Source organism: Urtica dioica, chromosome 9, assembly GCF_054948205.1.
Source record: "Urtica dioica subsp. dioica isolate 48M chromosome 9, U.dioica_male_clone48M_v1_H2, whole genome shotgun sequence".
In the NCBI taxonomy this organism is placed as follows: domain Eukaryota; kingdom Viridiplantae; phylum Streptophyta; class Magnoliopsida; order Rosales; family Urticaceae; genus Urtica; species Urtica dioica.
This window is the reverse complement of record NC_142764.1, coordinates 7,969,087-7,994,432: the sequence shown is the minus strand read 5'-3', so window position 1 is coordinate 7,994,432 and position 25,346 is coordinate 7,969,087. Positions and strand designations below refer to the sequence as shown.

Below are 25,346 nucleotides of genomic sequence, written 5' to 3'. Positions count from 1 at the left end.
CGTACCTCATTTCGAAGGTTGTGGATCATAGTGACCACATCGAGACCGGTCGTTGGAGTAACCCCTTGATCGGGAGGAGTCACCTGCAGCCTCTCGTTAGACCCCTGTCCTGCGCGGCGGTTCCCGTTAGTTGGGGCTGCCAGCGGGATGTTGGGTCTAGAGCTTAGTCGCTCTCTCAGATCATTGCCACGCCCAATGCGTTGAGCAGTGAGGTGGTCCCTAAGATCAGGGCTGGCCGTACGGAGGCGCCGGCTCTGCTTGCGGCGGTGCGCTCTCCGCGCGCCCTGACTTTCCGCAACATTCTCCCTTGGACCTAGTCGGTCGAGGGCCGAACGTCGGGAATTCCCCTCTTGAGAAGTTACCGGCGCATCTCCTGTTCGGGGTAAGGGATTCGACGGACCGGCTTCAAACACGGCGGGGAGTCCCCCGTCCTTTGTGAGAGAAGTCTCGACATCCTCCGAGTCACCAGTATCCTCATAATCAGGGTCGCGGCTTTCCTCGTTGAGGTTCTCAGGATCCCCGTTGGGGATCGTCGTGTCACGCATAGGTTGCTTCGCAGCCAGTCGGCTGTGGTACCTTGCGTTCTTCGCCTTCAGTCGGCGGATACTCTCCTCTAACTCCACGATGCGGTTGTCCCTGCTATCAGGAGATGGAGATGGTGAGCGGGTCGAGCTCTCTTCGTGGAGCGACTCTTCGTCACCATGCGCTCAGGAGCGCAAGAAGTATTTCTTGGTCTTAGCGACGTTTTCGGGGTTGTTTGCGCCCTCAGAACGTACGGGTGGTTGGCTACTCATCGTTTCTCAAGTTCGAGAAGGTTGAGTTCGCAGAAGAAAAGAAGAAGATGAATAGAAGGGATTTCGGGCTGAATAAGTCGGGAAGTCCCCTCCTTCTAGCGCCAAAATGTTGTCGCACGAAAATGAACAACTATTTAAAACCTCGGGCGGTTCGATCCAAGGCCGGACCAAGTGATCGCACCCGGGCCAAGAGTGTGAACTCGATAGTCTCGAGCTAGGGTTCTCTCCGATCAACCCGCCTCTCGGGAGAGGTGGGGGGTGAGGAGGATGGGTGACCGTGCCTTGGTTGTCGGCTGCCTACGTACCCGTGCGTGGGATCAGGTCAGAACGTAGTTCAAGCGTGTGTGACGCAATATGAGGCGTGGAGCCTTGGCGAAGAGGCGTGCTCGACGAAGGAAACGGGGCGCGAGGAGTCCTCAGCAACGTCTCAGAACTTCGGAGATCGCGCACGCGTCTAGCGTGTTAGACGCGCGAGGGTAGCTCTAGTTGAGAACCCTAGGGGCGTGCTTGAGCACCGGAGAACGTTCGGCCAAAGGGAGCGACGTCCGGGAAGTTCCCGTGAGTGCTTCGGGACCTTTGAGAACGAGGGAGAGAGAAGAGAACCTGCTTCAGGCCAAATGTGGCATCCAGAGAAGCAGAGAAATCGAGCGTGTCGATAAGAGATGAAGAGAATTATTGGATATTTTGGGATGGATTTTCCCCTCAATGAGAGAGGGTATTTATAGGTGTTTGGGAGCCTTAGAAGGTCCCTTTTTCGTCCATGTGGGACTAGGATCGCGCATGCCATCAAGTGGAGGCGCACGGCGCGCGCGGCGCACAAAGAGCGGCGCACAACGCGCGGCGCGCGGCGCAAGGGGCGCGGCGCGCGGCGCAAGGGGCGCGGCGCGCGTGTCACCGGGCGCGGCGCGAGGATCACCAGGCGCGGCGCAGGTCGCGCGGCGCATGGAGCGCGCGGCGCGCGCCTGTATGGCGCGGCGCGCCGTCTGCTGCACGGCCGGCCGGCGTAGCGTGCTGTGTGCGTGATGGACGGCTCGTCTTGGCCGGGTTCTTGCGGGCCTTCGAATGTCATTCTTCTCACGTGAAATATGAAGCTTTCTACTTGATGAGAGTGACTCGATTCGAGGAGCAAGGCTCGGCCCGACGAGAGCGACTAGCGACTTGATTCGAGGAGTGACTCGAGGATGACTCGAGGCTCGACTCGAAAATGACTCGAGGCTCGACTCGAGGAACAATTAAAGGCTCGACTCGAGGAACCATTCAAGGCTCAACTCGAGGAGATTGACTCAAGGCTCGACTCGAGGAGCGAAGCTCGACTCGAGGAGTCAGGAGTTTGGGCGAGGGCTTGAAGATTTGCCGCTCTTCAGGACCTCCGGCCTGACCATCGGCCCTTTGAGCGACGTGCCTTCTTGGCGTCTCGGGTTTTCCGAAAACGACCGACAACACTCTTAATGGGGTTCGGGTTGAGTTTCTTTGTAACAAGCTGGGCATGATTAATATATATGCTCCAGCTTGAGGGGGGAGTGTTACAGATTATTCTAGAATTAGTGTTATAGATTATTCTATAATTAGTATTAATTACTAGGGTTTATACTTACTATTATTAGCATTCATCTTGTATATAAATACCATGCTAATCTAATGAATAAAATATCAGAAAATTCGTCCAAATACCTCTTCACAAAATGTAAATAACATACCATAAAAATATATTTTCAAAATTTCCAAAAAAAAAGACCATAAAAATATATTTTCAAAACAACTTCTTTATTTATGTAAATATGCTAAATATCTCAACAATTTCTTTCTCAATATTAATGAGCAAACAGTCCGACAAGAAATCATCTTCCATCTTGTTACGAAGTGCAGTCTTCACTATCTTCATCGCTGAAAAAGAACGTTCAGTAGTAGCGGTAGAAACTGGAAGTGTGAGAATAAGGGTTATCACTTTATACACCAAAGGAAATATTTCCGATTTTCTTGTTTTCACTAACCATTGACATAGATCAGAAATCGTTGTCAATGATATGAAATCTGGAAGTTGTCGAACCTGATCAAAATGTTGAAGCTCCATATGCAACAATGTCATCTCATATTCCGCAAAATCTTCTGAGTAAAATTTATGCACAAGTTTACATATATCATCACCTCTTAATGATGAGCGCATCTCTTTCGGATCTAAAGCTGAACTGAGAATCATCAACTCCACTGTATTATCATTAAAGTTGCTATTCAATTCTTGCAGCTGAGAGTCTATCACTGTATAGAATATATCAGCTTTATAATAATGCTCCACTGTAATGTCACAAGCCATTCCCCTCCGTGCAACATGAAAAGCCCTAAAATTAGGCACTTCTATATTGACACTTCCACAAAACGATCACACTTTTTCAACCAAATTGCTCCATCCATCATCTCTAAGCTTTTGAAGGAGTGACTTAGTTGATGAAACAAGCTGCATTGCATTTAAAATATCTTGAGATTGAATCTGCAAAGCATTGCAAAGCATGCTAGTGATCTCTAGAATTTCTTTCATCAGATGCATAATGAAGACAAAGTAATAAGAAGTCATTGTCTCGTAAGCTGAACCTGCTTCACCACGTTGGTTATGAGTAGTTCCATCATCAATGATGTTTAATAACACTTCACATGTTGCACTAAACATTTTAATCATACTAGAAATTGATTTAAAGTGAGAAGTCCAACGTGTATCACCCGGCCTTTGCAAAGAACCTATCTGGTTAAGGCCTTTCCCACTTTCAAGCTCCTCAATATTAAGCAAATAGGCAATATTTGAGGCATGAGCATCTTTAAGTTGATCATTACGCTTACATGATGCACTCACAATATTGACAATAACATTAAGCTTAGTAAAGAAAAAACTCACATGATAAACTTCCTTGGACGCCGCAACTAGTGATAATTGCAGGCGATGGGCAAAACAATGAACATAATAAGCATAGGGGCATTGATTTGAAACTAAGGCTTGCAAACCATTCCATTCTCCACGCATGTTACTTGCACCATCATAACCTTGCCCTCGTATAGATTGCACATCAAGACCATAACGAGTGAGCATCAAGAAAATACCATCTTTCAAAGTCAATGCTTTAGTATCTTTGACATGAAGTAAACAAAAAAACGCTCTTTTATGCAACCATCCTTGCCAACAAATCTCAATACAAGTGACATTTGCTCCCTTTTAGATTCATCTCTAGCTTCGTCCATAATTATACAATACTTCGCACAATCAATCTCTTCCCGGATATACTTTTTTGCTTTACTTGCCAAGACATGTAATATTTGCTTTTGTATCTTCGGTGATGTATACGACGCGTTTCGTGGAGCTTTATCCAAAACGTTTGCTACATCATCATTTAAAGCTGCAGAATATCTCAACAATTCTAAAAAGTTTCCGCGATTTCTTGATGTGCTAGACTCACCGTGACCTCTAAATGCGCATGCCTGGTATGCAAGCCACTTAGCTACTTCAATGGAGGTTTTAAGACGAAGTCTATTATCTATTATATCTTGAGATATAAAATTCCCAAACCTGTTTGGAATATGAGCAGACTGATTCAAGAGATCTGACAAGGCATGTTGTGCCTTTTGATGAGGAGAATTGTGATCCTTTCCAACATGTGCCACCAGTGAACAATTTTTCCCTCCCACTTTACTCCACGTCCAAAACCCATTAACAGTGAATGCATTGGATCCTGATGGTCCATCTTCTTTATGAAATAAGAAGCACGGTAGACAAAATATAGCATCTATTGCAGGAGAATATTCCAACCATGATGAAAAGCGGGTAAACATAGATGGCTGAAAACTTCGAGAATGTTTTTCACCTGATTTTGGATACATAGAAAGTATAGACTGATATGGTCCATTCTTAATATAAGCTCTTCGAACTTCGTCACGCTTATCGAATGGATACTTCCATATTTCACTACTACAAAATTGATTTTCTGATGCGCAAGACTATCAGATGCGACTAGTCGCACCTAAAAGTCGCATCTAAATGACTTTCAGGTGCGACTAGTCGCATCTGATAGTCTTTCAGAAGCCGAAAAAATTCGCTCAAATTGTCTTTTGATTTTGACAATCCGATGCGACTAGTCGCACCTGAAAATATGTTGAAACTTTCAGGTGCGACTATGTCGCATCAGATAGTTTGAAAATTTTGAGCGGGCCTCATCTCCCCCTCTTTTATTTCATTAGTCTGACGTGGCGAATGAAATTTTTATTTTTTATTTTTATAATCAGGTGCGACTAGTCGCACCTGATAACTCATCAGATGCGACTAGTCGCATCTGATAGTATTATCAGGTGCGATTATGTCGCACCTGATTATTAGGGTTTTGTTTAAAAACCCAGGTCGCGATCCTTTCTTCTCCAGCCGCTCAAACTCTGTAAAAAAAAAAAAAACGCTCTCTCTCCCTGCGAACTTCTCTTCTTCTCCGGTTGTAAACTCATTAGCCCACATCCATCTCCTCCGTCCCTCTCTTCTCCGACTAATCCTTCGCCTAAGAACACTTCGCCGACCACCACCGGACCACCACACCGAGCTATGCCGAGTCCCAGCCACACCGAGCTGCGCCGCCGAGTCTCAAGTTCCGCTGCCTCCGAGTCCCAGCCACACCGAGCTCTGCCGCTGTCGCTGCTCCATCTCCTCCGTCCCTCTCTTCTCGGCCTCTTCCTTCGCCGACCACCACGCCACGTACCCGTACCCGGCCACCGGACCTCGCCAGTCACCACTGCCTCTCTCTCTCACTCGGTATTTCTCTCTCTCACTCCCTCTCTGCCTCGCTCCCTCTCTGCCTCGCTCTCTCACAGCTCGGTTTAAACTCACAGCCGTACGTCGTCTCGTGCCTCCGGACCTCGCCGTGCGCTCAGCCCCGGCCCCGCTGCCTCCAAGTCACCACCGACTCTCTCTCTCACTCGGTATTTCTCTCTCTCACTCCCTCTCTGCCTCGCTCCCTCTCTGCCTCGCTCTCTCTAACTCGGTTTAAACTCACAGCCGTCGTCTCGTGCCTCCGGACCTCACCGTGCGCTCAGCCCCGACCCCGCTGCCTCCGAGTCCCAGCCACACCGAGCCTCTGTCCCCGAGTCCCAGCCTCCGAGCCGCTGTCCCCGAGTCCCCGGCCGGCCGTCCTAGGTTAGTGTATATATATATTAGTGTATATATTAGTTAGTTAGGTTAGTGTATATATATAATATGTTAGGTTAGTGTATATATATAATATGTTAGGTTAGTTAATTAATGTGAATTATGTAAGTTAATAATAATGTGTAACTTAATTAGTATTAATTTGATAATTAATTTAACATGTTTAGTAATTTGATAATTAATTTTGATAATTTATTGTAAATTAGTTAGTATTAATATGATATATGGTTAAAATAAGTTTGATTTTGATAATTAAGTTTAATAATGTGATTAGTTTATATTAGGTTAAAATTAAGTTTTAGTTGTTTTTTGACATGTTTTGAAATATAGTTTGTGACATTTTTAAATTTTTTGCTTTTAATTAATTTAGATTAATTGTAAGTAAATTATTACCTAGAAATTGTAATTAGTTTAATAATTACATTTATGTTGCTTAGTTTATAATTAGTTAATTAATTTGTGATAAGTTTACGTAGTTGATTTAACATGTAATTAAATTGTAATTTAAATAAGAAAAATAGTTTTGTGACATGCTTTGATAGTTTGTGACATGTTTGATAGTTTGTGATATTTTGTTTATTTCGATTTTTCATTTATAAATGTTGTGATCGAACCACGGAGGTTCGGTTTAGGGCTGAGCTAATTTATAGGATAGTTCTGGATGGTTTGTGTATGTTTTTAAATAATTTTGCAGGTTTTTGGTTTGTCAGTATAATAGGGGAAACTCTGCCGAAATTTCGGTAGAGTTTCGAATTAATTAGTTTAAAACCTCCCAACTTATTCAATCCGAGCTCAAAATAACATAGAATTCATAATCTCTCTTTCATTTTGATCTCCGTCGTCCTTTATCAATAACTCTTCCAAACTTTCATTTCTCGCTCTCATTCAGCGAAATGTCCAATCCAAGTAGAGATTGGATCACGGAGAATAATCGGGTGACATTGCAGTACAAAACCGGTGTTAACGAGTTTATTCGCGCTGCAAGAAGATTCCCGAACGAAATTGGCAAATATCGGTGTCCTTGCAAACCTTGCAACAACGTGAGATGGCACGACATCGGGGTTGTCAGGAATCATTTGCTGAACAAGGGGTTTACCCCAGGCTACACAAAATGGTATCATCACGGCGAGCTCGAGCGTGTCGTACTTCCTCATGAAGAAGATTCCATCGGAGGAACAGATCAGAGAGGAATAGGAGGATTGCACGGTGCTGTGGAGGATATCAGGGATCACGAGGATTTCGACGATGCTACGGAGCCGACCCAGAGCGAGGTGCGTGCAGAGGAGCAAGTGGAAGACCTCTTCGCCGAGTTGGAAGCAGAATTGTACCCTGGATGCAAAGAGTTTTCTTCTTTGTCGTTCTTGGTTTCGTTGATGCACCTCAAAGTCACGAACCATTGGACGAACAAGTCTTTTACAGAACTCTTGCAGCTCTTGAAGAAGTCTCATCCAGCTGGTAATCGAATTCCGGAGAAGCATTACAAGGCAAAGGCGAAGCTGAAGCGTTTTGGCATGGGATACGAGATGATCGATGCGTGTATTAACGATTGTGTCCTATTTCGAAAAGATCTCGCGGAAGTCGACGTGTGCCCAGTATGCAACGAGAGCAGATGGAAGCCAACTGGGAAAATGATACCGCAAAAGATTTTGCGATATTTTCCCCTGAAAGATCGATTGAAGCGGTTGTACGCGTCTCGACACACGTCGCTTTTGATGCAGTGGCACGAAAGAGATCGCGTCAGGGAAGTTGGTGTTCTACGACATCCTGCGGATGGTACGACGTGGAAAAACCTGGACGAGAGATACCCAGGCTTTGCTGCAGAGCCTCGAAACGTGCGGCTTGGACTAGCTGCGGATGGATTCAATCCGTTCGGAGAAATGAGTTTATCGTACAGCATGTGGCCTGTGGTACTAACTGCGTACAACTTGCCGCCTTGGTTATGCATGAAGAAAGAGTACTTGATGCTGACGCTTTTGATCCCGGGGCCTCACTCACCAGGAAAGGACATGGACGTGTTTTTGCAGCCAATTGTCGAAGAGTTGAAAGAACTGTGGGAGACCGGATTCCGCGTTCGAGATGGCGCCAACGATGAAGTGTTTCGATTGCGTGCCGCGCTACTTTGGACGATTAACGATTTTCCAGCTCGATCCTATTTATCGGGATGGAGTGGCCAAGGGTATCTCGCTTGCCCGACGTGCAACCTTGACACGCCGTCTTTGAAAGTCAGAAACAGGATCGTCTACTACGACCATCGTCGATTCTTGCGTATGCGTCACCGATTGAGAAAAAGCACCGATCACTACAAGGATCGCCAGGAGAAACGCAGTAAACCCGAGAAGTTGACTCCGCAAGACATACTCGCTCAGTTGGCTAGTGTCTCTTGCACGACAACTGGCAAACATGCTGGCTCTGTGGGCAGAAAACGAAAGCGAGCCGAGTGCGAACTAAATTGGGCCAAGAAAAGCATCTTTTACGAGTTGCCGTACTGGTCAGATTTGGAGTTGAAGCATAACATGGACTTCATGCACATAGAGAAGAACGTGTGCGAGAATCTTCTCGGAACCTTGCTCAGCTTAGAAAAGAAGAACTACGACACAGATAAGGCGAGGTTTGATTTGATGGACTTGGGCATCAAGACCGCTCTCCACTTGAAAAAACAAGGGGATTCGTGGTACAAACCGCGAGCATCTTACACCTTAACCCTTGTTCAGAGGCAGCGATTTACCGAGTTCCTCCAATCTGTCAAATTTCCAGATGGGGTTGCTGGGAATTTGAAGAAAAATGTGACTGCTGATGGAAAACTCACAGGTTTGAAGTCGCATGATTGCCACGTGATCTTGCAGAGGTTGTTGGCTGTTGGTATTCGTCCTTTTGTGCCAAAAGAAATACATCAGACGATCTCCGAGCTTTGCAACTTTTTCAAGCTGATAAGTTCGAGAACCTTGAGAGTAGAAGATCTTGAAAATGCGCAAGAGTCTATCATCGAGATCTTGTGTAAGCTTGAGATGATATTTCCACCAGCTTTTTTCACGATCATGATTCACGTGGCGATTCATCTACCAGATGAAGCGTTGTATGGCGGCCCGGTGCATATGCGGTGGATGTACCCATTTGAGAGATACCTTGGGACATTAAAACATTTTGTCAAAAATAGAGCTAGACCAGAAGGCTCTATTGCGGAAGCTTATGTTGTAGAAGAAGCTCTGACGTTCGTTGCAAGGTATCTTGAAGATAAAAAAAGTGTAGATGAAGTTCAAGTGCAAGAGCTCTCTGTTTTTCGATCCGAGATGTGTGTGCCTTATGGGATGATGAAACCGATAGTATTAGACGATGAACAGAAAGAGAACGCGGAGTGGTACATCTATACCAACTGTCCTGAAGTGGATCCATATTTGACGTAAGTTATCGTTGGGAATGTGTTTCAATTCATTCTTTTTTATATATTGCTATTGAAGTAATGTTTTTAATAACAGCGAGCATTTGGATCTCTTGAGCGAATCCGGAGTTCGCGATATTGAAGCGGAGCATAGAAAGAGGTTCAAAATTTGGTTTGAGAAGAAGGTAATAACACAATATCAATGCAATTTTTTGATAAACGCACAAGTGCTAATCAATGCTTTCTTTCGTAATCAGATTTTTGATATGAAAGCTAGTGGTTCTGATGTGTCTGACGAGCTCTATTCGCTTTCTATCGGTTCCCTTCAAGTCGCCTATCAATATCCGAGCTGCTTTGTAAATGGCGTGAAGTTCATCACTCGTCGTCGCGATAATCAACGAGTCACTCAAAATAGCGGTGTATGTGTACTTGTGGATGATTTCACTTACTATGGTCGAATGGAAGACGTCATCGTCGTGAACTATAGGCATAATTGTAGTGTTGTATTGTTCAAATGCATTTGGTACGGTGACAAGTATCATGCAAACCGACTAGTGCACACCGATAAGACTACTGGAGAAACGAGTGCTTATACTGCAAAACAGTGGTTTAAAGAGGAGCCGTACGTACTCGCGACTCAAGTGAAACAAGTTTTTTACATCGAAGATCTTATTAAAGGCGGCGACTGGGAAATCGTCCAGGAATGCAATCATCGAGGGATTTGGGACATTCCTGAAGTTGACCCCTCCAACTCAGCCTCGATCCCATTGACTATAGAGTTGTCAAACATCGAGCGTTTGAATCATCGACACGAAATCGATGAAGCTGAGTTAGTGACTGTCGTTGACGATGATGAAGAAGACGATGATGAAAATGAGAGACATGTCGTTTTTGAGGGAGAAGATGTTGATGTCGATATAGAAGATGATATTAACATTATAGGCATAGATGATGATGAATGATTAATATCTTTTTTGTATGTTTATTTACTATATAATGTAACCACGGTTTTCCTCCGCCATATGTGAGGTTTGTTAATAATAAAATCCGTGGTGCCGTCCACGTTTTTTTTAAACAGAAAACTAATATTTATTTACTAATATTGTTCACATCTTACAGGATGTCAGATGCAGGTGGAGCAGGTGGAGATGAGTCTCCGCTACACCGTTCAGGAGCAGGTGGAGATGAGTCTCCGCTAGAGACACCGGGTTCCCAAGGTCCTAAGAAAACAAGGGGACCAACAACCGGGTCTACTTCGGCAAAAGCAGCGCATGGGGTACCCGGTGCGAAAGTTGTTAGGTACGACCCAATCAACCAAACTTTCTACCAGGACGTAAGAAAAACAATAAAAAAGGTAGGAGTATTCAACAACCGCGTCAGCGCTTTGGTGAAAGTCCATATCCCGGTCACACTTCGTGATTGGAACGAAGTGACGCCCCAGATGTTGGGCAATATTCTGAGCGCACTTCATTCCGAGTACACTTTCGTGTACAAGGATGATGAGACCGATGAGCTGCTTCCGGCGGATTGCTATCGTCATCAGATTGACCAGACTATCATTCGCGATGCAAAGCGTATGAGGCGCAACCAAAAGTCTAGATTATCAGGGACTTTCTTAGGAAAATGTTGTGGGCAAATGAATGTCGCCAAGAAAGAAATCCCAAAAGGATATCAAAAAGACGATTGGGAGAAGGTGATAGAGGAGTTCGCAACTGACGATTGGAAGGTAATGTATAATTCTAAAAATTATGTTATCTTCTATGAAATCGAATTATAACGCAATTTAATATGTGCAGAAAAAGTCTACTCGCAACAGAGACAATTCCAAGAACAAGAAAACGAAGTCCACACAAGGGTCGATTTCTTTTTTGGCTCATCGACATTTGAACGTAAGTTTATTCTAATTTTGTAATTTTTTTTTGCAATAAATACATTACTCATATTTTCATAAGAACTGCAGAGTAGGGAAGATGGGACTTTGGCCTCGGCGTTAAACACGTGGGAGAAAAAACATCAAGACGATCAAGGCAATTGGACGACAGCTTGGGCGCAACAAGCATTTGTAAGTTACTTGTGTTAATTACTTAATAATCAAGTTTCGATAATCTTAATAATTTTTTTAACATATGTTTGAAGGCGCGAATTATGACTCAAGTCGAGGATATGCAGCGACAAGCAGCGGAGTCAGGCCAAATGTTTGACATAGACCAGGCGGAGCAGTTTGCGATGGATACTGTTCTCGGGCAACGTCGAGATTGGTATGTCGGGATAGGTCCCTCGATCCCGAGATCCTCGTATCTCTTGGCTCAGGCTCAGGACGACAGCTCGTCCTCAGGTTCTTCATCGACGCGCGTTCCAGATCCAGTGATTAGCGAGCTACAAGCAGCGTTGGCCGCACAACAAGCTCAGATGGAGGCGTTTCAGCGACAGTTCTTTGCCTACACACAGCAGCATCCGTCTCCCATGCAGACATCCCCCGCGATGATGCACCCTGCCACGACGCCGCCATCAGCTTCAATGCCGAATGTTCAGACGCCGGCATCCGCTTCAATGCCGAATGTTCAGACGCCGCCATCCGCTTCAATGCCAAATGCTGATCAGACGCCAGGTTCGGTAGAATTTCAGCGACATTGTTCGAGCGGCAGCGCATCAGGCCGCCAAGGCGCACGAGCAAGATCTGGCGGAAGAGGAGGCCGTGCATTCCAGAATTGGCAGACTTCGAATGAAAAAGGGAAACAAAAAGAATAAATTGTAATTTTTTTAATTTATTGAATGTAAATTATCAAATTTTATGAATTTAATATTATTATTTATATACTTATTCTAATTAATATTATTCAAATTATTTATTTAATATAACAAAAAAAATTATTTAATTAATTTTTTAAATTATAATTTTTATATATTTAAATGGCTGATTCTAATAGAATCAGCATTTTAAAAAAAATAACTACAGACAATCGGATCCGACTAGTCGCATCTAATACTTTCGCGGGAAGAGTATCGGATGCGACTAGTCGCATCGGATTGTACTAACACCCGCCAAATATTTCGCGGGGAATTACTATCAGATGCGACTAGTCGCATCTGATACTCTTCCCGCGAAAGTATCAGATGCGACTAGTCGCATCTGATACTATAATTCACGCTTTAATTTCTTATTTTGAGGGATATTTAGGTGCGACGTTTGGTGCGACTTGTCACACCTAAAGTGTCGCACCTGATAGTGATGACTTTCAGGTGCGACTAGTCGCACCTAATATCATCAGGTGCGCACTTTCAGATGCGACTTTGTCGCATCTAAAGTCGCACCTGATGATACTTTCAGGTGCGACATTTATGCTTTCAGGTGCGACTTTTGTCGCACCTGATGCTATTAATTGTACTAGTGTTTGTGGTCGTAAACCTGGATCACGTTCTAATTTATCGATATCAAATTCGACAACAACTTCAACTCTTTGTAATTTTGAAGCATGATCCTCAGACTGTAATTGACTATCTGAAGATGAAGATTCAATATTTTTTCTTTTGAAGAACGAATGAATTGTGGGTGTTTTCATCTGAAAAAAAAATAATGAATTAAAAAAAATATATTGAATAAAAAAATAATGAATTAGAAAAAATATATTGAATAAAAAATAATATACACATGTACATATCCCCAAATTCGCTTGAAGCTAAGAGAAAAAAAAATATTATGTTAGGATACGTAAAAGCAATTGCTTTGCGTGACTGATTTGTTCAACAAACAACCCAAAAAGCAAAAAAAGTACAATACATAAATAGATAAAATAAAGTGAATTGCTTTACCTCACCTGGTAGTGTACGCAAGTGTGAAGTATTGACTTTTCTTTATTTTTTAATCAAGCAATATAATATACAAAGAATTAAATGAGTAAAAGAAAAAAAATTACCTCTGATTTGCGGCAGCCTTTAGGAGAACAGAGAAGGACAGGGCGGCAGACTTCAGAAGGGCGGAGCACTGTGGGAGGGAGTTGTGTGACGCAAGAAGATTAAAAAAGAAATTGATTCTGAATAAAAAAAAAAAATCAAAGAATAGAGTTTTTCTCATTTAAATAGCGAATTGACTCCGATTTTTTTGGTCTTTTTACTATTATTAGTGTATTATAATTATTTTTTTATTTATATTTAATTTTTAACTAATTAAAAAATTATTAATTTATGAAAAGTGGGAGTGGCCCGGGCCACCCCCGTTGACTATGTGGGTCCACCCTGACGATCGCCGTGGTATTAGTCCTTGAAGTGTAACCACGGTTTTCCTCCGCCATACGTGAGGGTTTTAATGATATTTACCCGTGGTACCGGCCACGATTAAAAAAAATAACACTTAAATACTATAATGATATAATATAAATTTACATTCTAAATAAAAACTAATATTATTAAGTACTTTAATAAAATTTAATATCAGTTTAAAAGTTTACTTGGTAACATATCTTTCGTCAACCATGTCATGTCATTGGGTATTCCACTGCAATAATATGTTAGATCATGTAAAATATAAACTAAAATAAATTTTCTAAAATAGATAATATATATATATATATATATATATATATATATATATAAAATTAAATTTGGGAGTTACATCATGCCTTGGGTTGAGGAAGTCATGTGCCATATTTTTAGTGGCTTTAGGACTTGTTGCTCTCGGATTTGAAGGCGCTATAAAAAGCCCTTCATTTCCACTCGACATTATACACTTGAAACACGAGATTTTCTCTTTATTTTCGAAACTCTCTCTCTCTCTCTCTCTCTCTCTCTCTCTCTCTCTCTCTCTCTCTCTCTCTCTCTCTCTCTCTCTCTCTCTCTCTCTCTCTCTCTCTCTGACACTTGATCTTGCATTCCTAGGAACTAAATCATGATATTCCAAGTTGTTCTAGTGGCTTAAAATTTGATTTAAGTTATTAGAATTCCCTTGTCCCCACATATAGTACACAACCTTCTACAAGACTGTTGAAGATTCTTTCTATGGTTACTCTTCTACATCAACAAGACGCATGAGGAAATGAGGAGATTCAGAACCATCAAGTGATAATCCATGATTAAAAAGGTTAGCTCACTATCCTAATCTTATGTATCATGTGTAGATCTCTCTTAAAACTAATTTTTGTGAAATAAGAAAATTATTTTTTCCACCTTATTAGATAAGGGGCGTGTTTGGCACAGCTTTTTTAAGCCTGTTTTTGCTGTTAGCAAAAACCAAACTGTAATCTTACTGCCTCAAGGAATTTCAATTCGTCTGAATTAGGTGGATGTCTACTTCGAGTTTGGTGGGAGGTCATATTCCCATACATGATCTCTCCCAAGCGAGATGGATACACCAAGCTACGATCAACTCCAGCTCAACGGCGATACTTCGGTTTCAACAAACTCTCGTTGCATATGTGTTGGGGCTATCATTCACAATTCTTCTGGTCTCGTCATGGCTTCCTTGGCTCTAAACCTCCCGAGCAAATTTTTTTGTCAAAAAGGTCGAGGTTCTTGCTCTTTGCTTTGATCTGCCTTGAGTTTTGGGTGTGAAATTGTCTATCAAATTCGTGAAGTCAGATGCTAAGATAGTGGTCCAAGATATCAAGAAGCGATCAAGTTTTAGAAACGAATTTGGTTCCATATTATCAGATGTATGTATTTAGTATATTGTCTAATCTCTTCAATAAGAAGTCAATATGGCAGTTCGTAGTTTAGTAATTTTAATTTTTTTTATAGATGATAAATTCATTTGGTTGAAGAAAATTCATCTATCTAATGATAAGTTCATTAAGATGGAAAAAGTTCGTCCATCACAAAATATTAATCAATATTTTCATGATTAATAATAGAGGTCTATTTCTAAAAAAAACTTAAAAAAAATTGTATGCTTAACGAAATGGAATTCTGACGCTGAGTCGGTTTTTTTTTTTTTTGGGCAAGCGGTTTCTTTCTTGGGAGCCCGAGCAAAATAGCAAAGTCAAACGTTGTAATTGTCAAAATAGCCAACTTTTGGTTTATTTTTAATGTGTAGTCAATATACCACATTAACAGTAAAAAAAAAATACAAATTTGCCATTCATTTAAATAATATCAAATCAAAATATTTGGAAGATTTCCGCGTCCAAAAAAGAAAGAAATGAAATTGGAATCGCGTGAATAAATGCCAACTCAAACAGATCCACTGTGATAAATGCATATCTAACAAATCCACCGTGATAAATGCTTATCTTTCAAACACGCAACCAAACCTACACCGCACGAGAAAAAATTCAAAAACAAAGTCAATTAACAGCAATTAACAGATATTAACGTTAATTAATAGAGTTGAAATCGTTCAAAAACCTACATAACAACAATTAACAGGTATTAACATTAATTAATAGGATTGAAAATCGTTCCATACATGAATCAGCTGGGAAGAACAAGGAAAAAATTCAAAAACAAAGTCAATTAACAGCAATTAACAGATATTAACGTTAATTAACAGGATTGAAATCGTTCAAAAACCTACATAACAGCAATTAACAGATATTAACGTTAATTAACAGGATTGAAATCGTTCAAAAACCTACATAACAACAATTAACATATATTAACGTTAATTAACAGGATTGAAATCCACACAAAGTCAACAGATTAAGAACAAATCAATAGAAATCCACACAAAGTCAACAGATTAAGAACAAATCAACACGTATCAACACAAATTAACAAGAACCAACAAGAGAAATACTTACCCCGGATACAAGTTGGTGGGAACGCCTTGCGCATACTTGCACGTATCAAGATGACAGTGTTCCTCCGTGATCCACGCCGCCGGAGATCTCCTCCTCCAACGCCGCCAACACCACTTCTCTCATCGCCTCCAATCCGAACCCTAACCCTAATCCGGCCGCCGCGGCGCTCTCTCCTCAAGTCGTGTAGAGAATCTCGCCCGAAGTAGAGGACGAGGAGAACTTCTCGCCGGAGAAGATCCCTCCGTCGTCGGGCTCGGACCGGAGGTAGCATCGCCGGATCTGGATCCGAGCGAACTCCGCTTTGCCGCAGACGGAGCGGGAGATCTCAGCGAGCTTAGTCACGCAGCTCCAATACCGCTCGGCGGAGATGTATTCTTTGCACTGGAACGCGCTGGAGATGGCAGTGTGTTCTTCTTCTTCGTCGCCTTCGCTAGTTTTGAAGAATTTTGAATCGGATGATCGCGAGACGACTAGCTCTTGGAAGAGAGCTGAGACTTGGGTTGGGCTGTTGGGCGTCGTCGGGAGAGATGACCACCGAGCTTGGATCTCCAACGCGAAGAAGAAGACCAGTGGTAGGGTTGAGAAAGAGAGAGATCACGTAATCAAATTCAAATTGTAATTGAGAAGAAATTTATTGCTATTAATTACGAAATCAGACACATTTGATTTTCTATTTTTGTATAATTATAAAAATAACATGTTATATTCTCAAGAGGGTCATTTTCGACCAAAAAAATGGGCTGAAACGCCACATCATCAATTTTGGCTATTTTTAAAAAAAATTCTAAACGTTGGCTAATATGCAATCTCAACGTTTGATTTTGACTAGTCGGTCTAATTATTCTTCTTTGTTTTGTAACTGATTAATTTCGCATGTGGAAAAAATGTCACTCAAAATCGTAAGTTTTTAGTTGTTGGATAGATTGTGTGGAAAGTCATAACGTTAAGGAAGAAAGTCAAGACCCTTGAAAAACCCTTTCATCCCTTAAAAAAAAAAAAAAATAGAAAAACCCTTTCAAAACAGCCCAAGCGCTTAAACCCAACGATGCGTCATTACACGAGTCTCCGTCTCCTCATTCCTTCCTCGACCCCTCTCTTACTATATAAACCCTCTCTCTCACTCCTTTCCAAACCCAAACACCGCCCATTCTTCACCGTCCTCGCCTCCAACTCCGATCCACCGCCGAGACAACGACGACAACGCTTCGCTCCTCCTCAGCGCCGGCGAATCTCCGGTCTCAGGGACAAGAAAGCTCCGCCGATGGAGGATCCGAATCCCTCCGTCGAGTTTGGGTTCAACAAGCGGAGAGCCGAGGGGAGCGACAAGAGCGACGCTTCCAAGAAGAATCTTCAGTTAAAAGTTCGAAAGCTCAACCCTATCAACACACTTGCCTATGTACAGGTACTTTCGATTCACGACAAAAATGAATGATTAAAGTGGATTTTTTTTTGGGAGTCGCTCGGAAAAAAAATCATTGTTGCATTCTATTGCTTTTATGAGAAATCACAGTTTACACGAACGTTTGATTCCAACAGCCAAGTGATTGGTGAGTAATGCAGTTAGTGAATATATTGAAGAACGTTGAGTAGCATTTTGAAGTATTTTCTTATTTTTACTTAGGTTTTCTGACCAACTCTTATTGCTGTCGAATAAAGAATAGTACTTAGTAGTACCATACCGATAAGAGTAGGAAAACAAACTATTTGACTGGATAACAAAAATGATTAGAGGATTACTTATCCTAAATACACTTAACTACACTAGCTCGCTAAAATTATACAACAAAGAGGATTAGAAATGTCGAGTATTTTGCTGAATTAGTCTTGTTTCATTGCGAATGTATCGCAGATACTTGGCACTGGAATGGATACTCAGGACACGTCGCCATCGGTGCTGCTTTTCTTCGACAAACAGAGGTTTATATTCAATGCAGGAGAGGTATGAAAATCTCTAGCTTCAGCAAGAGTGACTGGTTGACTTTTGGTTCTGCTAGCAGATAATGTGTTAGAATGAGTTGGCCCAAAAACAATAGCCTTTCCAAACCCTTTTTTTCCCAAGTTATGAAAATATTAATTTTTTTTTTTTTTTATGTTTTGTAATTACAATGCAATAGTTGGAGATGGATAATTAATCAACCAAGATAGGTATTATTTTTTTTTTTATCTAGATAGTGGTTTAACGAATTGGATGGATCGTAAAGGTCAAGTTATTTTATAGTATAATATTATTGTCGCAGGGACTGCAAAGGTTCTGCACAGAGCATAAGATCAAGTTATCAAAGGTTTGAAATATTTTACGTTCACAGCTTTTCATTATGAATTTATATAATTTGTTTTCCTTCTCTTTTTTCGTTTTTTTTTTCTCTGATTGAGAATGTCGATTTTATTACTGCCAGCTTATATTGTCTTGATATCTTTCCAGATAGATCACATATTTCTCTCTCGTGTATGCTCCGAGACTGCAGGTGGCCTTCCAGGTTTGTTTCCTGATTTTCATGCTATAAATGTGTATGGGCTAGTTATGAAAGGGGAGATTGTTGCCGATCCTTAATTTTATCAATATTATTTCGTAGGTCTACTTTTGACATTAGCTGGTATTGGAGATGAAGGATTATCGGTGAGTATCAGATTGCCTTACTCTTGTGTGTCTACTTTAAAAGATATTATGCCTCGCTAGCATAATATTAAGATTAGCTATATTGTTACAGAGTAGCTAAAACATTACTATTATATTGAAGATTAATATATGGGGCCCCTCGGATTTGAAGTACTTAGTCGATGCCATGAAGTCTTTTGTTCCAAATGCTGCCATGGTTCACACAAGGAGCTTCGGACCATCATCTTCCTCTTCTGAAACCTCCATGCCCGAGCAAAGCAAGTTTACAGATCCTATTGTTCTTGTTGATGACGAGGTTGTCAAAATATCAGCAATTATCCTGCAGCCAAGTTGTATGGAAGGCTCTAAGCACTTGAGCAAAACACCTAAAAATAATGATGTTACAGAACCAGCAAGGTCAAACAACAAGCCTGGCGACATCTCTGTGGTGTATGTATGTGAATTGCCCGAGGTTAAGGGGAAATTTGACCCAGCAAAAGCTGCTGGTTTAGGTCTTCGACCTGGTCCCAAGTATCGTGAACTACAGCTTGGAAATTCAGTAAAGTCAGATCGCCAAGATATCATGGTAGGTTTTCATGTTATATAATTTTTTTAAGGACTAGCTAAAACTGTTATTTGTTAGCAGCTTAATGTTCAGAAATGAGTTTCCTGACTTTCATGTTCTTCCAGGTACATCCAAGTGATGTGATGGCTCCATCGGTTCCGGGCCCAATTGTTTTCCTAGTAGACTGTCCTACGCAGTCTCATTTGCAAGAGTTATTATCTGTAGATTATCTGAATAACTATTATGATGATTTTGCTTGCCCGCCTGAGAGTACTAAGGTGGTCGCTTCTGTTATTCATTTAAGCCCCACATCTGTAGTAAGTAGTCAAAATTACCAAAAATGGATGAAGAGGTTTGGTTCAACACAACATATCATGGCTGGACATGAAAGGTTGGATTGAGTGCTTTGTTTCCTTTATGTATTTATTTGTGAACATTCACGCGGTAGATACTACATTTTAACTCCTCATCACTCGCATTGCTATCAGGAAGAATGTGGAAATTCCAATTCTCAAAGCAAGTGCAAGGATCGCAGCACGGCTTAACTATTTGTGTCCTCAGTTTTTTCCAGCTCCAGGTTTTTGGTCTCTTGAGGACCTTGGCTGCTTAGCACCAAAGGCCATTTCAAATGAGGTTTTTCACATGGCTTCATATATATATATATGAACAATGCTATTTGGCACGGGCCACGATTTTTGACGATCCACTCAGCATTTAACACGTGGATGTTTATCACTTTTGGGTGGGGACGTGGCAACCTCTGAGTGGATCGTAAAAAATCGTGGCCCGTGCCATAAATCATTACTGTATATATATATATATATATATATTTTTTTTTTTTTAATTTTTAATTTTAGATAGTCATGTTAATTAACATTTTTATGTCAAGTTGGCAACTGACAATTTTTTTGCTTACCAGGATTTTGGTCTTGAGCATTGTGAAAATATTTCAGCTGAAAATCTATTAAAGGTATGGATGGACCGCCCACTGGGTTTTGGCAAGTAATAGAAACCTTGATATCTGAATTTGGATTTATGAGGCTGTTGAACTTGTGATTTTTTCTTTTTTTTCATTTGACTAATAAAAGCCATTTTTTTTTTCTCGTAATGGAACAGTTCACTTTACGTCCATTGGCAAATCTTGGATTGGATAGATCTGGTATACCAAATTCCATTGCTCACTCAGAGGTCATTGATGAATTACTTACAAGCATTCCAGATATTGGGATCGCCGCCCAAGATGTTCGTCAATTATGGCAAGTGTCTCCTGAAACAAGGACAGAGATGGTCGAAGAGCCATGGCTCAACGAGGGTTCTCTTCCTAGTTGTTTGGAGAACATAAGAAGGGATGACTTGGAGATCGTCCTTCTAGGGACAGGATCATCTCAGCCATCCAAATACCGAAATGTGACCTCTATCTATATCAATCTTTTTTCCAAGGGAGGTTTGCTTTTAGATTGCGGAGAAGGAACCCTCGGACAGCTCAAAAGAAGGTACCTAATCTCGGTCGCACTTCCAATAGAACAATTTTTCCTTCCTCTCATGTAAAAACGAGTATTGTGCGACACAGATATGGTGTAGGCGGCGCCGACGAAGTTGTGAGAGGTCTACGGTGTGTATGGATTTCTCACATTCACGCCGATCACCACACAGGCTTGGCAAGAATACTAGCGCTCCGACGAGATCTCCTCAGGGATGAGCCTCACGAACCAGTGCTCGTTGTGGGACCAATACAGCTCAAGAGATATTTAGACGCGTACCAAAGACTTGAAGATCTAGATATGATGTTCCTGAATTGTAGGGAAACCATGGAAGAGCAGACTGACAGTCAAGTAATGAAGAAAACTGATTCAACTCTATTTGCCAAGGGGTCACCAATGAAGACCTTCTGGGGGAAAGTTGACACTGCCGCGGAAATAGCCAGCTTGAAGAAAACGCTGAGCGATGCCGGTTTGGAAAGCTTAGTCAGTTTCCCGGTCATTCACTGTGCACAAGCGTTTGGTGTTGCACTCAAGGCAGCAGAGAGAGTCAACAGCGCCGGAAAAACGATCCCTGGCTGGAAAGTTGTCTACTCCGGAGATACTAGGCCATGCCCCGAGCTGATTAAAGCGTCCCGCGATGCAACCGTTCTGATACACGAGGTATGTTATCAAACTAGGGTTTTAATGAAATTTAACACCTGAATAAGTGAGTTTCTTGGATGATTATAAATAGAATAATAGTTCAGGGACTATTTGCGCTAAAAGAACCTTTCCAAAAAAATTCCATAATGTGTGTGTCTAGGCGACTTTTGAGGACGGGATGGTAGAGGAGGCTGTAGCGAGAAACCACAGCACGACAGAAGAAGCGATACAAGTGGGGAACAAGGCGGGCGTGTACAGAATCATTCTCACGCATTTCAGTCAGAGGTATCCCAAAATCCCGGTGTTTGACGACATGCACATGAGCAACACGTGCATCGCCTTCGACATGATGAGCGTCAACGTGGCTGATCTCCCTGTTCTCCCGAGGGTGCTTCCGTACTTGAAGCTCTTGTTCCGGGACGAGATGGCCTTGGACGACGATGTTGAAGAAGCCGTAAATGTGTAGGTGATACACTCACCACCCTAACACACTATTTCATTTTTTTACACTATTTTTTATTTATTATTTGGTTTATCATTTCAAAATTTATTCTCTCTCTCTCTCTCTCTCTCTCTCTCTCTCTCTCTCTCCAATTCTGAGATCAGTTAATAAAAATTACTAGGATAAATGTTGATGTAATTATGGACATATATATACCGAATTCAATGAAAAAAATGACCACCAATGCCACTTTTCAAACTTAATCGTAAAGACATGTTTCAAAAAAAAAAAAAAAAAAAAACAAACTTAATCGTAATAAAGAAGTATATGCGACATTACCATTTTCAAACTAATTTTCCCATAATTAATGAGGGGCCCATGCAAGTGGCTCAATTAACTTGGCCTCTAGATAATCCATTCTATATCGTTAATTTATTAATTATATCTCAGTTAAAATTGAGATTTGTTATTAATTAAAGGCACATAAAACTAATCAACTTTATTTTAGTCACTATTACAATTCTTTTCTTTTTAATAAATAGTCATTTTGCCTACGTGTCAAACTTGTCTGATTTTTTATTTTCGATTATAATCCTAAACGAACGATCAACGAAAATAATAAAAGAATAAATTATTCCTATTAATTTAGAAAGAAATGAACTTGTTAATAATTAATTGAATCAACCCAACATACGTAATTGAATTTACACGTGTATATAAAATACGAAACTAATATTTATGAGTAACGGGGGGAGATGAGTCAATTACTATATGTTAATAAACGTTGGCTATTTATCAAATATTAACGAACTAAATTGTTAGTATGCAAATCTCCCGTTTTATTATAACTATATAACTACACTTGCCATTAAAATTATAATATAATAATTCATATATTAAGAAAATAGAAAACCTCATGCATGTTGGCATTGGACTTTGTCTACAAAACCGGCCACAAATTCTAGCCATATCATAATCATCAAACTGAAAAGGTTGGGCAAGCCCAGCAGACTGATAGGGAAGAAAGTCCAAGAAACCTCGGTCGAGATAAATGGTCGAAGAGAGATTTAAATCACGTAATCGATGTATTTAATATTTTAGACAGATTTATTACACGTAAATATTAACGTTCGAACTCATTTAATGGTATTCGAACATTGAAATGCAAGTATAAATATGTAAAGGATGGTCCAAAAACGGATGCAGAGTTTCCAAGAGAGAATCAATAGAATATCTTCATCAACTTACCATTTTCAACTTTCTTTCTTGTACAAGTTCGATTCCACATTCCTATTTTTGGAAAGATTTTGCCCACATCAAAGCAATAAATCAAATATTATTCAGATAATATTCATGATTGTTGACCTCGGCGAGATCCCACGTCAACAATTTGATGCCGTTTGTGGGAAAGCAGCGACGAGATCCTCCGGCAAGCGGGAATTTGAACTCCTCGTCTGATCAACATGGAGGAATCTCCGATCAGGGAAGCGGCAACGCCGCCCAATATTCAGTCCATGATCGAAGCCATGCTGGCAAAGTTCAAGGAGTCAAACCAAAAAGTTTTCAAACAGCTACAAACGATGCAATCTCATATTGACGAAACGATTAGCCATCAAAATCAACCTCCAATCAGTCGCTTAGAGTTCGGCGATCAACATATTTCTCAACAAGAAGCTCAGGTAACACAATCTCCTGGATTGAACAACCCGATTTATACAGGGATCGGGCAGACAATGTCGTCAACGGTGAGGCGAGGATCCGGGTCACAACCCATAAATCCTACAACACCAGGACAAAACAAAAACCAGCTCCCAAATAGATATCCAAGTCAGGACGCTGCAAATCCAAGCATTGACTTGACAATAAGTGGAATGGAAGACGATCTAAATGTAACCGGAGGAAAAACACTCTTTCCACCTAAGAGATTAGAAATCGAGCAACTAATAAAGAAATCAATGGTAGAAGCCATAACCGGACTAAAATCAATCAATTCAAAAGTTCATAACACCACGAGTTCGGCACCCTAGATTGATTGATTGATCAAGGAGACAATGAAGACCCTCTTTACAAGCTGAATCAGCAAAGTACGGATTAGAAATGTCTGGAAGAGTCTCATACTATACCCTTCTACGAAGAAACTGGAGATCCAAACGCCCACATAACCGCTTTCAGAATTGCTATCGGACGAGCTCATTTTGAAGACGACGAGAGAGAGGCCGGATATTGTCGTTTCTTTGTAGAACACATATCCGGACCGGGACTTGAGTGGTTTTCCAAATTAGAGGAGAATTCCATTGATAGTTCCGAGTAACTATCCACAGTCTTCCTTAAATATTATTCGATGTTTGTGGAAACAAAGACCTTGGATGCTGATCTATGGAGTGTTGCTATCTATGAAGTGTTTAGAAAGAGCCCAATGAGACCCTTTAAGCATTCCTGCTCCATTTTAAAATGGTCATGTCCAAATTTAACGGAATTAGTAGCTCGAGATCAATCACCGCCCTAAAAAATGTACTTTGGCATGAGTCACGATTCAGAGAAGAGATCGCGGTTAATAGACCATCAACAATCGAAGATGCGCTACGTTGAGCTTCGAACTGGGCTGTTGCCGAGGAAGAATGAACTATTTCAATCAAAATAGACAAGCGAACGACAGATGAATAAGAAACCAACAAGACTTCGCCTATGCCATAGATGGAGCGAACAAGTCAAATCAAGGATATGCGCCTAAATGGAATAATGGGCTAACGACCCCATAACTTATTGCACATATCACAAGAATAACAGACACAAAACGGAGGATTGTAGGGACATCTGAGAAATCTTAGCCAAGAGATATGCAGAAAGCGAGCTCAAGAACGTCAAGCTCGTAGAACATCAACCAATGTATAGAAATGGAGATAGCTCGCATTAGGATCAAAACAACAATAAAAGGTCGAGGCTCCCACTACTGCAGAGAAAGCGTGAACTCGATAAAGGCACATCAGGAACGAGCTAAAAATATGTCAAATGGCTATACCGCATGAGCTGCCAAAAAGATGAGTTAATTAGTTTCAAGGATATCGAAACATGGGGACTTAATGGACGATGCGCTAGTCTTAACTCTCGATGTGTACAAATGCGAAGTATCAAGAATCTTGATTGATAATATGAGCCCGCTCTATGTAATCTTTTCAAAAACACTCAAAAGAATGGGAATCAATGAGTGAGAACTAGATGAAAGCAATGTCGAGCTCACTGGATTCAATGGAAAAAACTTCACCTGTAAAATGGTCAATTAAGTTGCAAGTTATTGCGGCTGGAGTCAGTAAATGATTGACTTTTTAGTTCTAGACAATTTACCTGTCTTCAATATTATTTTGGGAAGGCCATGGATACATATAATGAAAGCTGTACCATTGACTTACCACCAATGTATCCGCTTTCCAGGGCCTAAAGGAATATCAGAAGTCAGAGGAAATCATAAAACATATCGAGCATGCTATATGAACATGTCCAAAATAAAAAGCGAAGTGGCAAGCGTAGAAGCGAAACCAGAGAAATAGCAATTAA

At 41.2% G+C, this 25,346-nt stretch overlaps 3 protein-coding genes across 3 annotated transcripts; 2 read left to right on the top strand and 1 right to left on the bottom strand.

Moving 5' to 3' along the window:
- Positions 1–2,562: 2,562 nt before the first annotated feature.
- Positions 2,563–3,804, bottom strand: LOC149384789 (uncharacterized). The gene is made up of 3 exons (XM_089626163.1): positions 3,176–3,804; positions 2,940–3,130; positions 2,563–2,711 (listed from the first exon to the last, which is right to left on the bottom strand). The coding sequence occupies exons 1-3, from the start codon at positions 3,802–3,804 to the stop codon at positions 2,563–2,565; spliced, it is 969 nt and encodes a 322-aa protein (XP_089482289.1).
- Positions 3,805–9,212: 5,408 nt separating this feature from the next.
- On the top strand, positions 9,213–12,869 carry LOC149384788 (uncharacterized). The gene is made up of 8 exons (XM_089626162.1): positions 9,213–9,358; positions 9,435–9,522; positions 9,595–9,824; positions 10,718–11,063; positions 11,134–11,226; positions 11,298–11,399; positions 11,474–11,950; positions 12,810–12,869. The coding sequence occupies exons 1-8, from the start codon at positions 9,249–9,251 to the stop codon at positions 12,867–12,869; spliced, it is 1,506 nt and encodes a 501-aa protein (XP_089482288.1). The 5' UTR covers positions 9,213–9,248.
- A 4,205-nt stretch (positions 12,870–17,074) lies between these two features.
- Positions 17,075–21,907, top strand: TRZ4 (tRNAse Z4). The gene is made up of 12 exons (XM_089625890.1): positions 17,075–17,470; positions 17,918–18,007; positions 18,306–18,350; positions 18,491–18,545; positions 18,642–18,685; positions 18,807–19,250; positions 19,355–19,620; positions 19,718–19,862; positions 20,149–20,199; positions 20,346–20,722; positions 20,800–21,370; positions 21,513–21,907. Exons 1-12 carry the CDS (start codon positions 17,114–17,116, stop codon positions 21,816–21,818), a joined length of 2,751 nt encoding a protein of 916 aa, XP_089482016.1. The 5' UTR covers positions 17,075–17,113; the 3' UTR covers positions 21,819–21,907.
- The last annotated feature ends 3,439 nt before the right edge of the window (positions 21,908–25,346 follow it).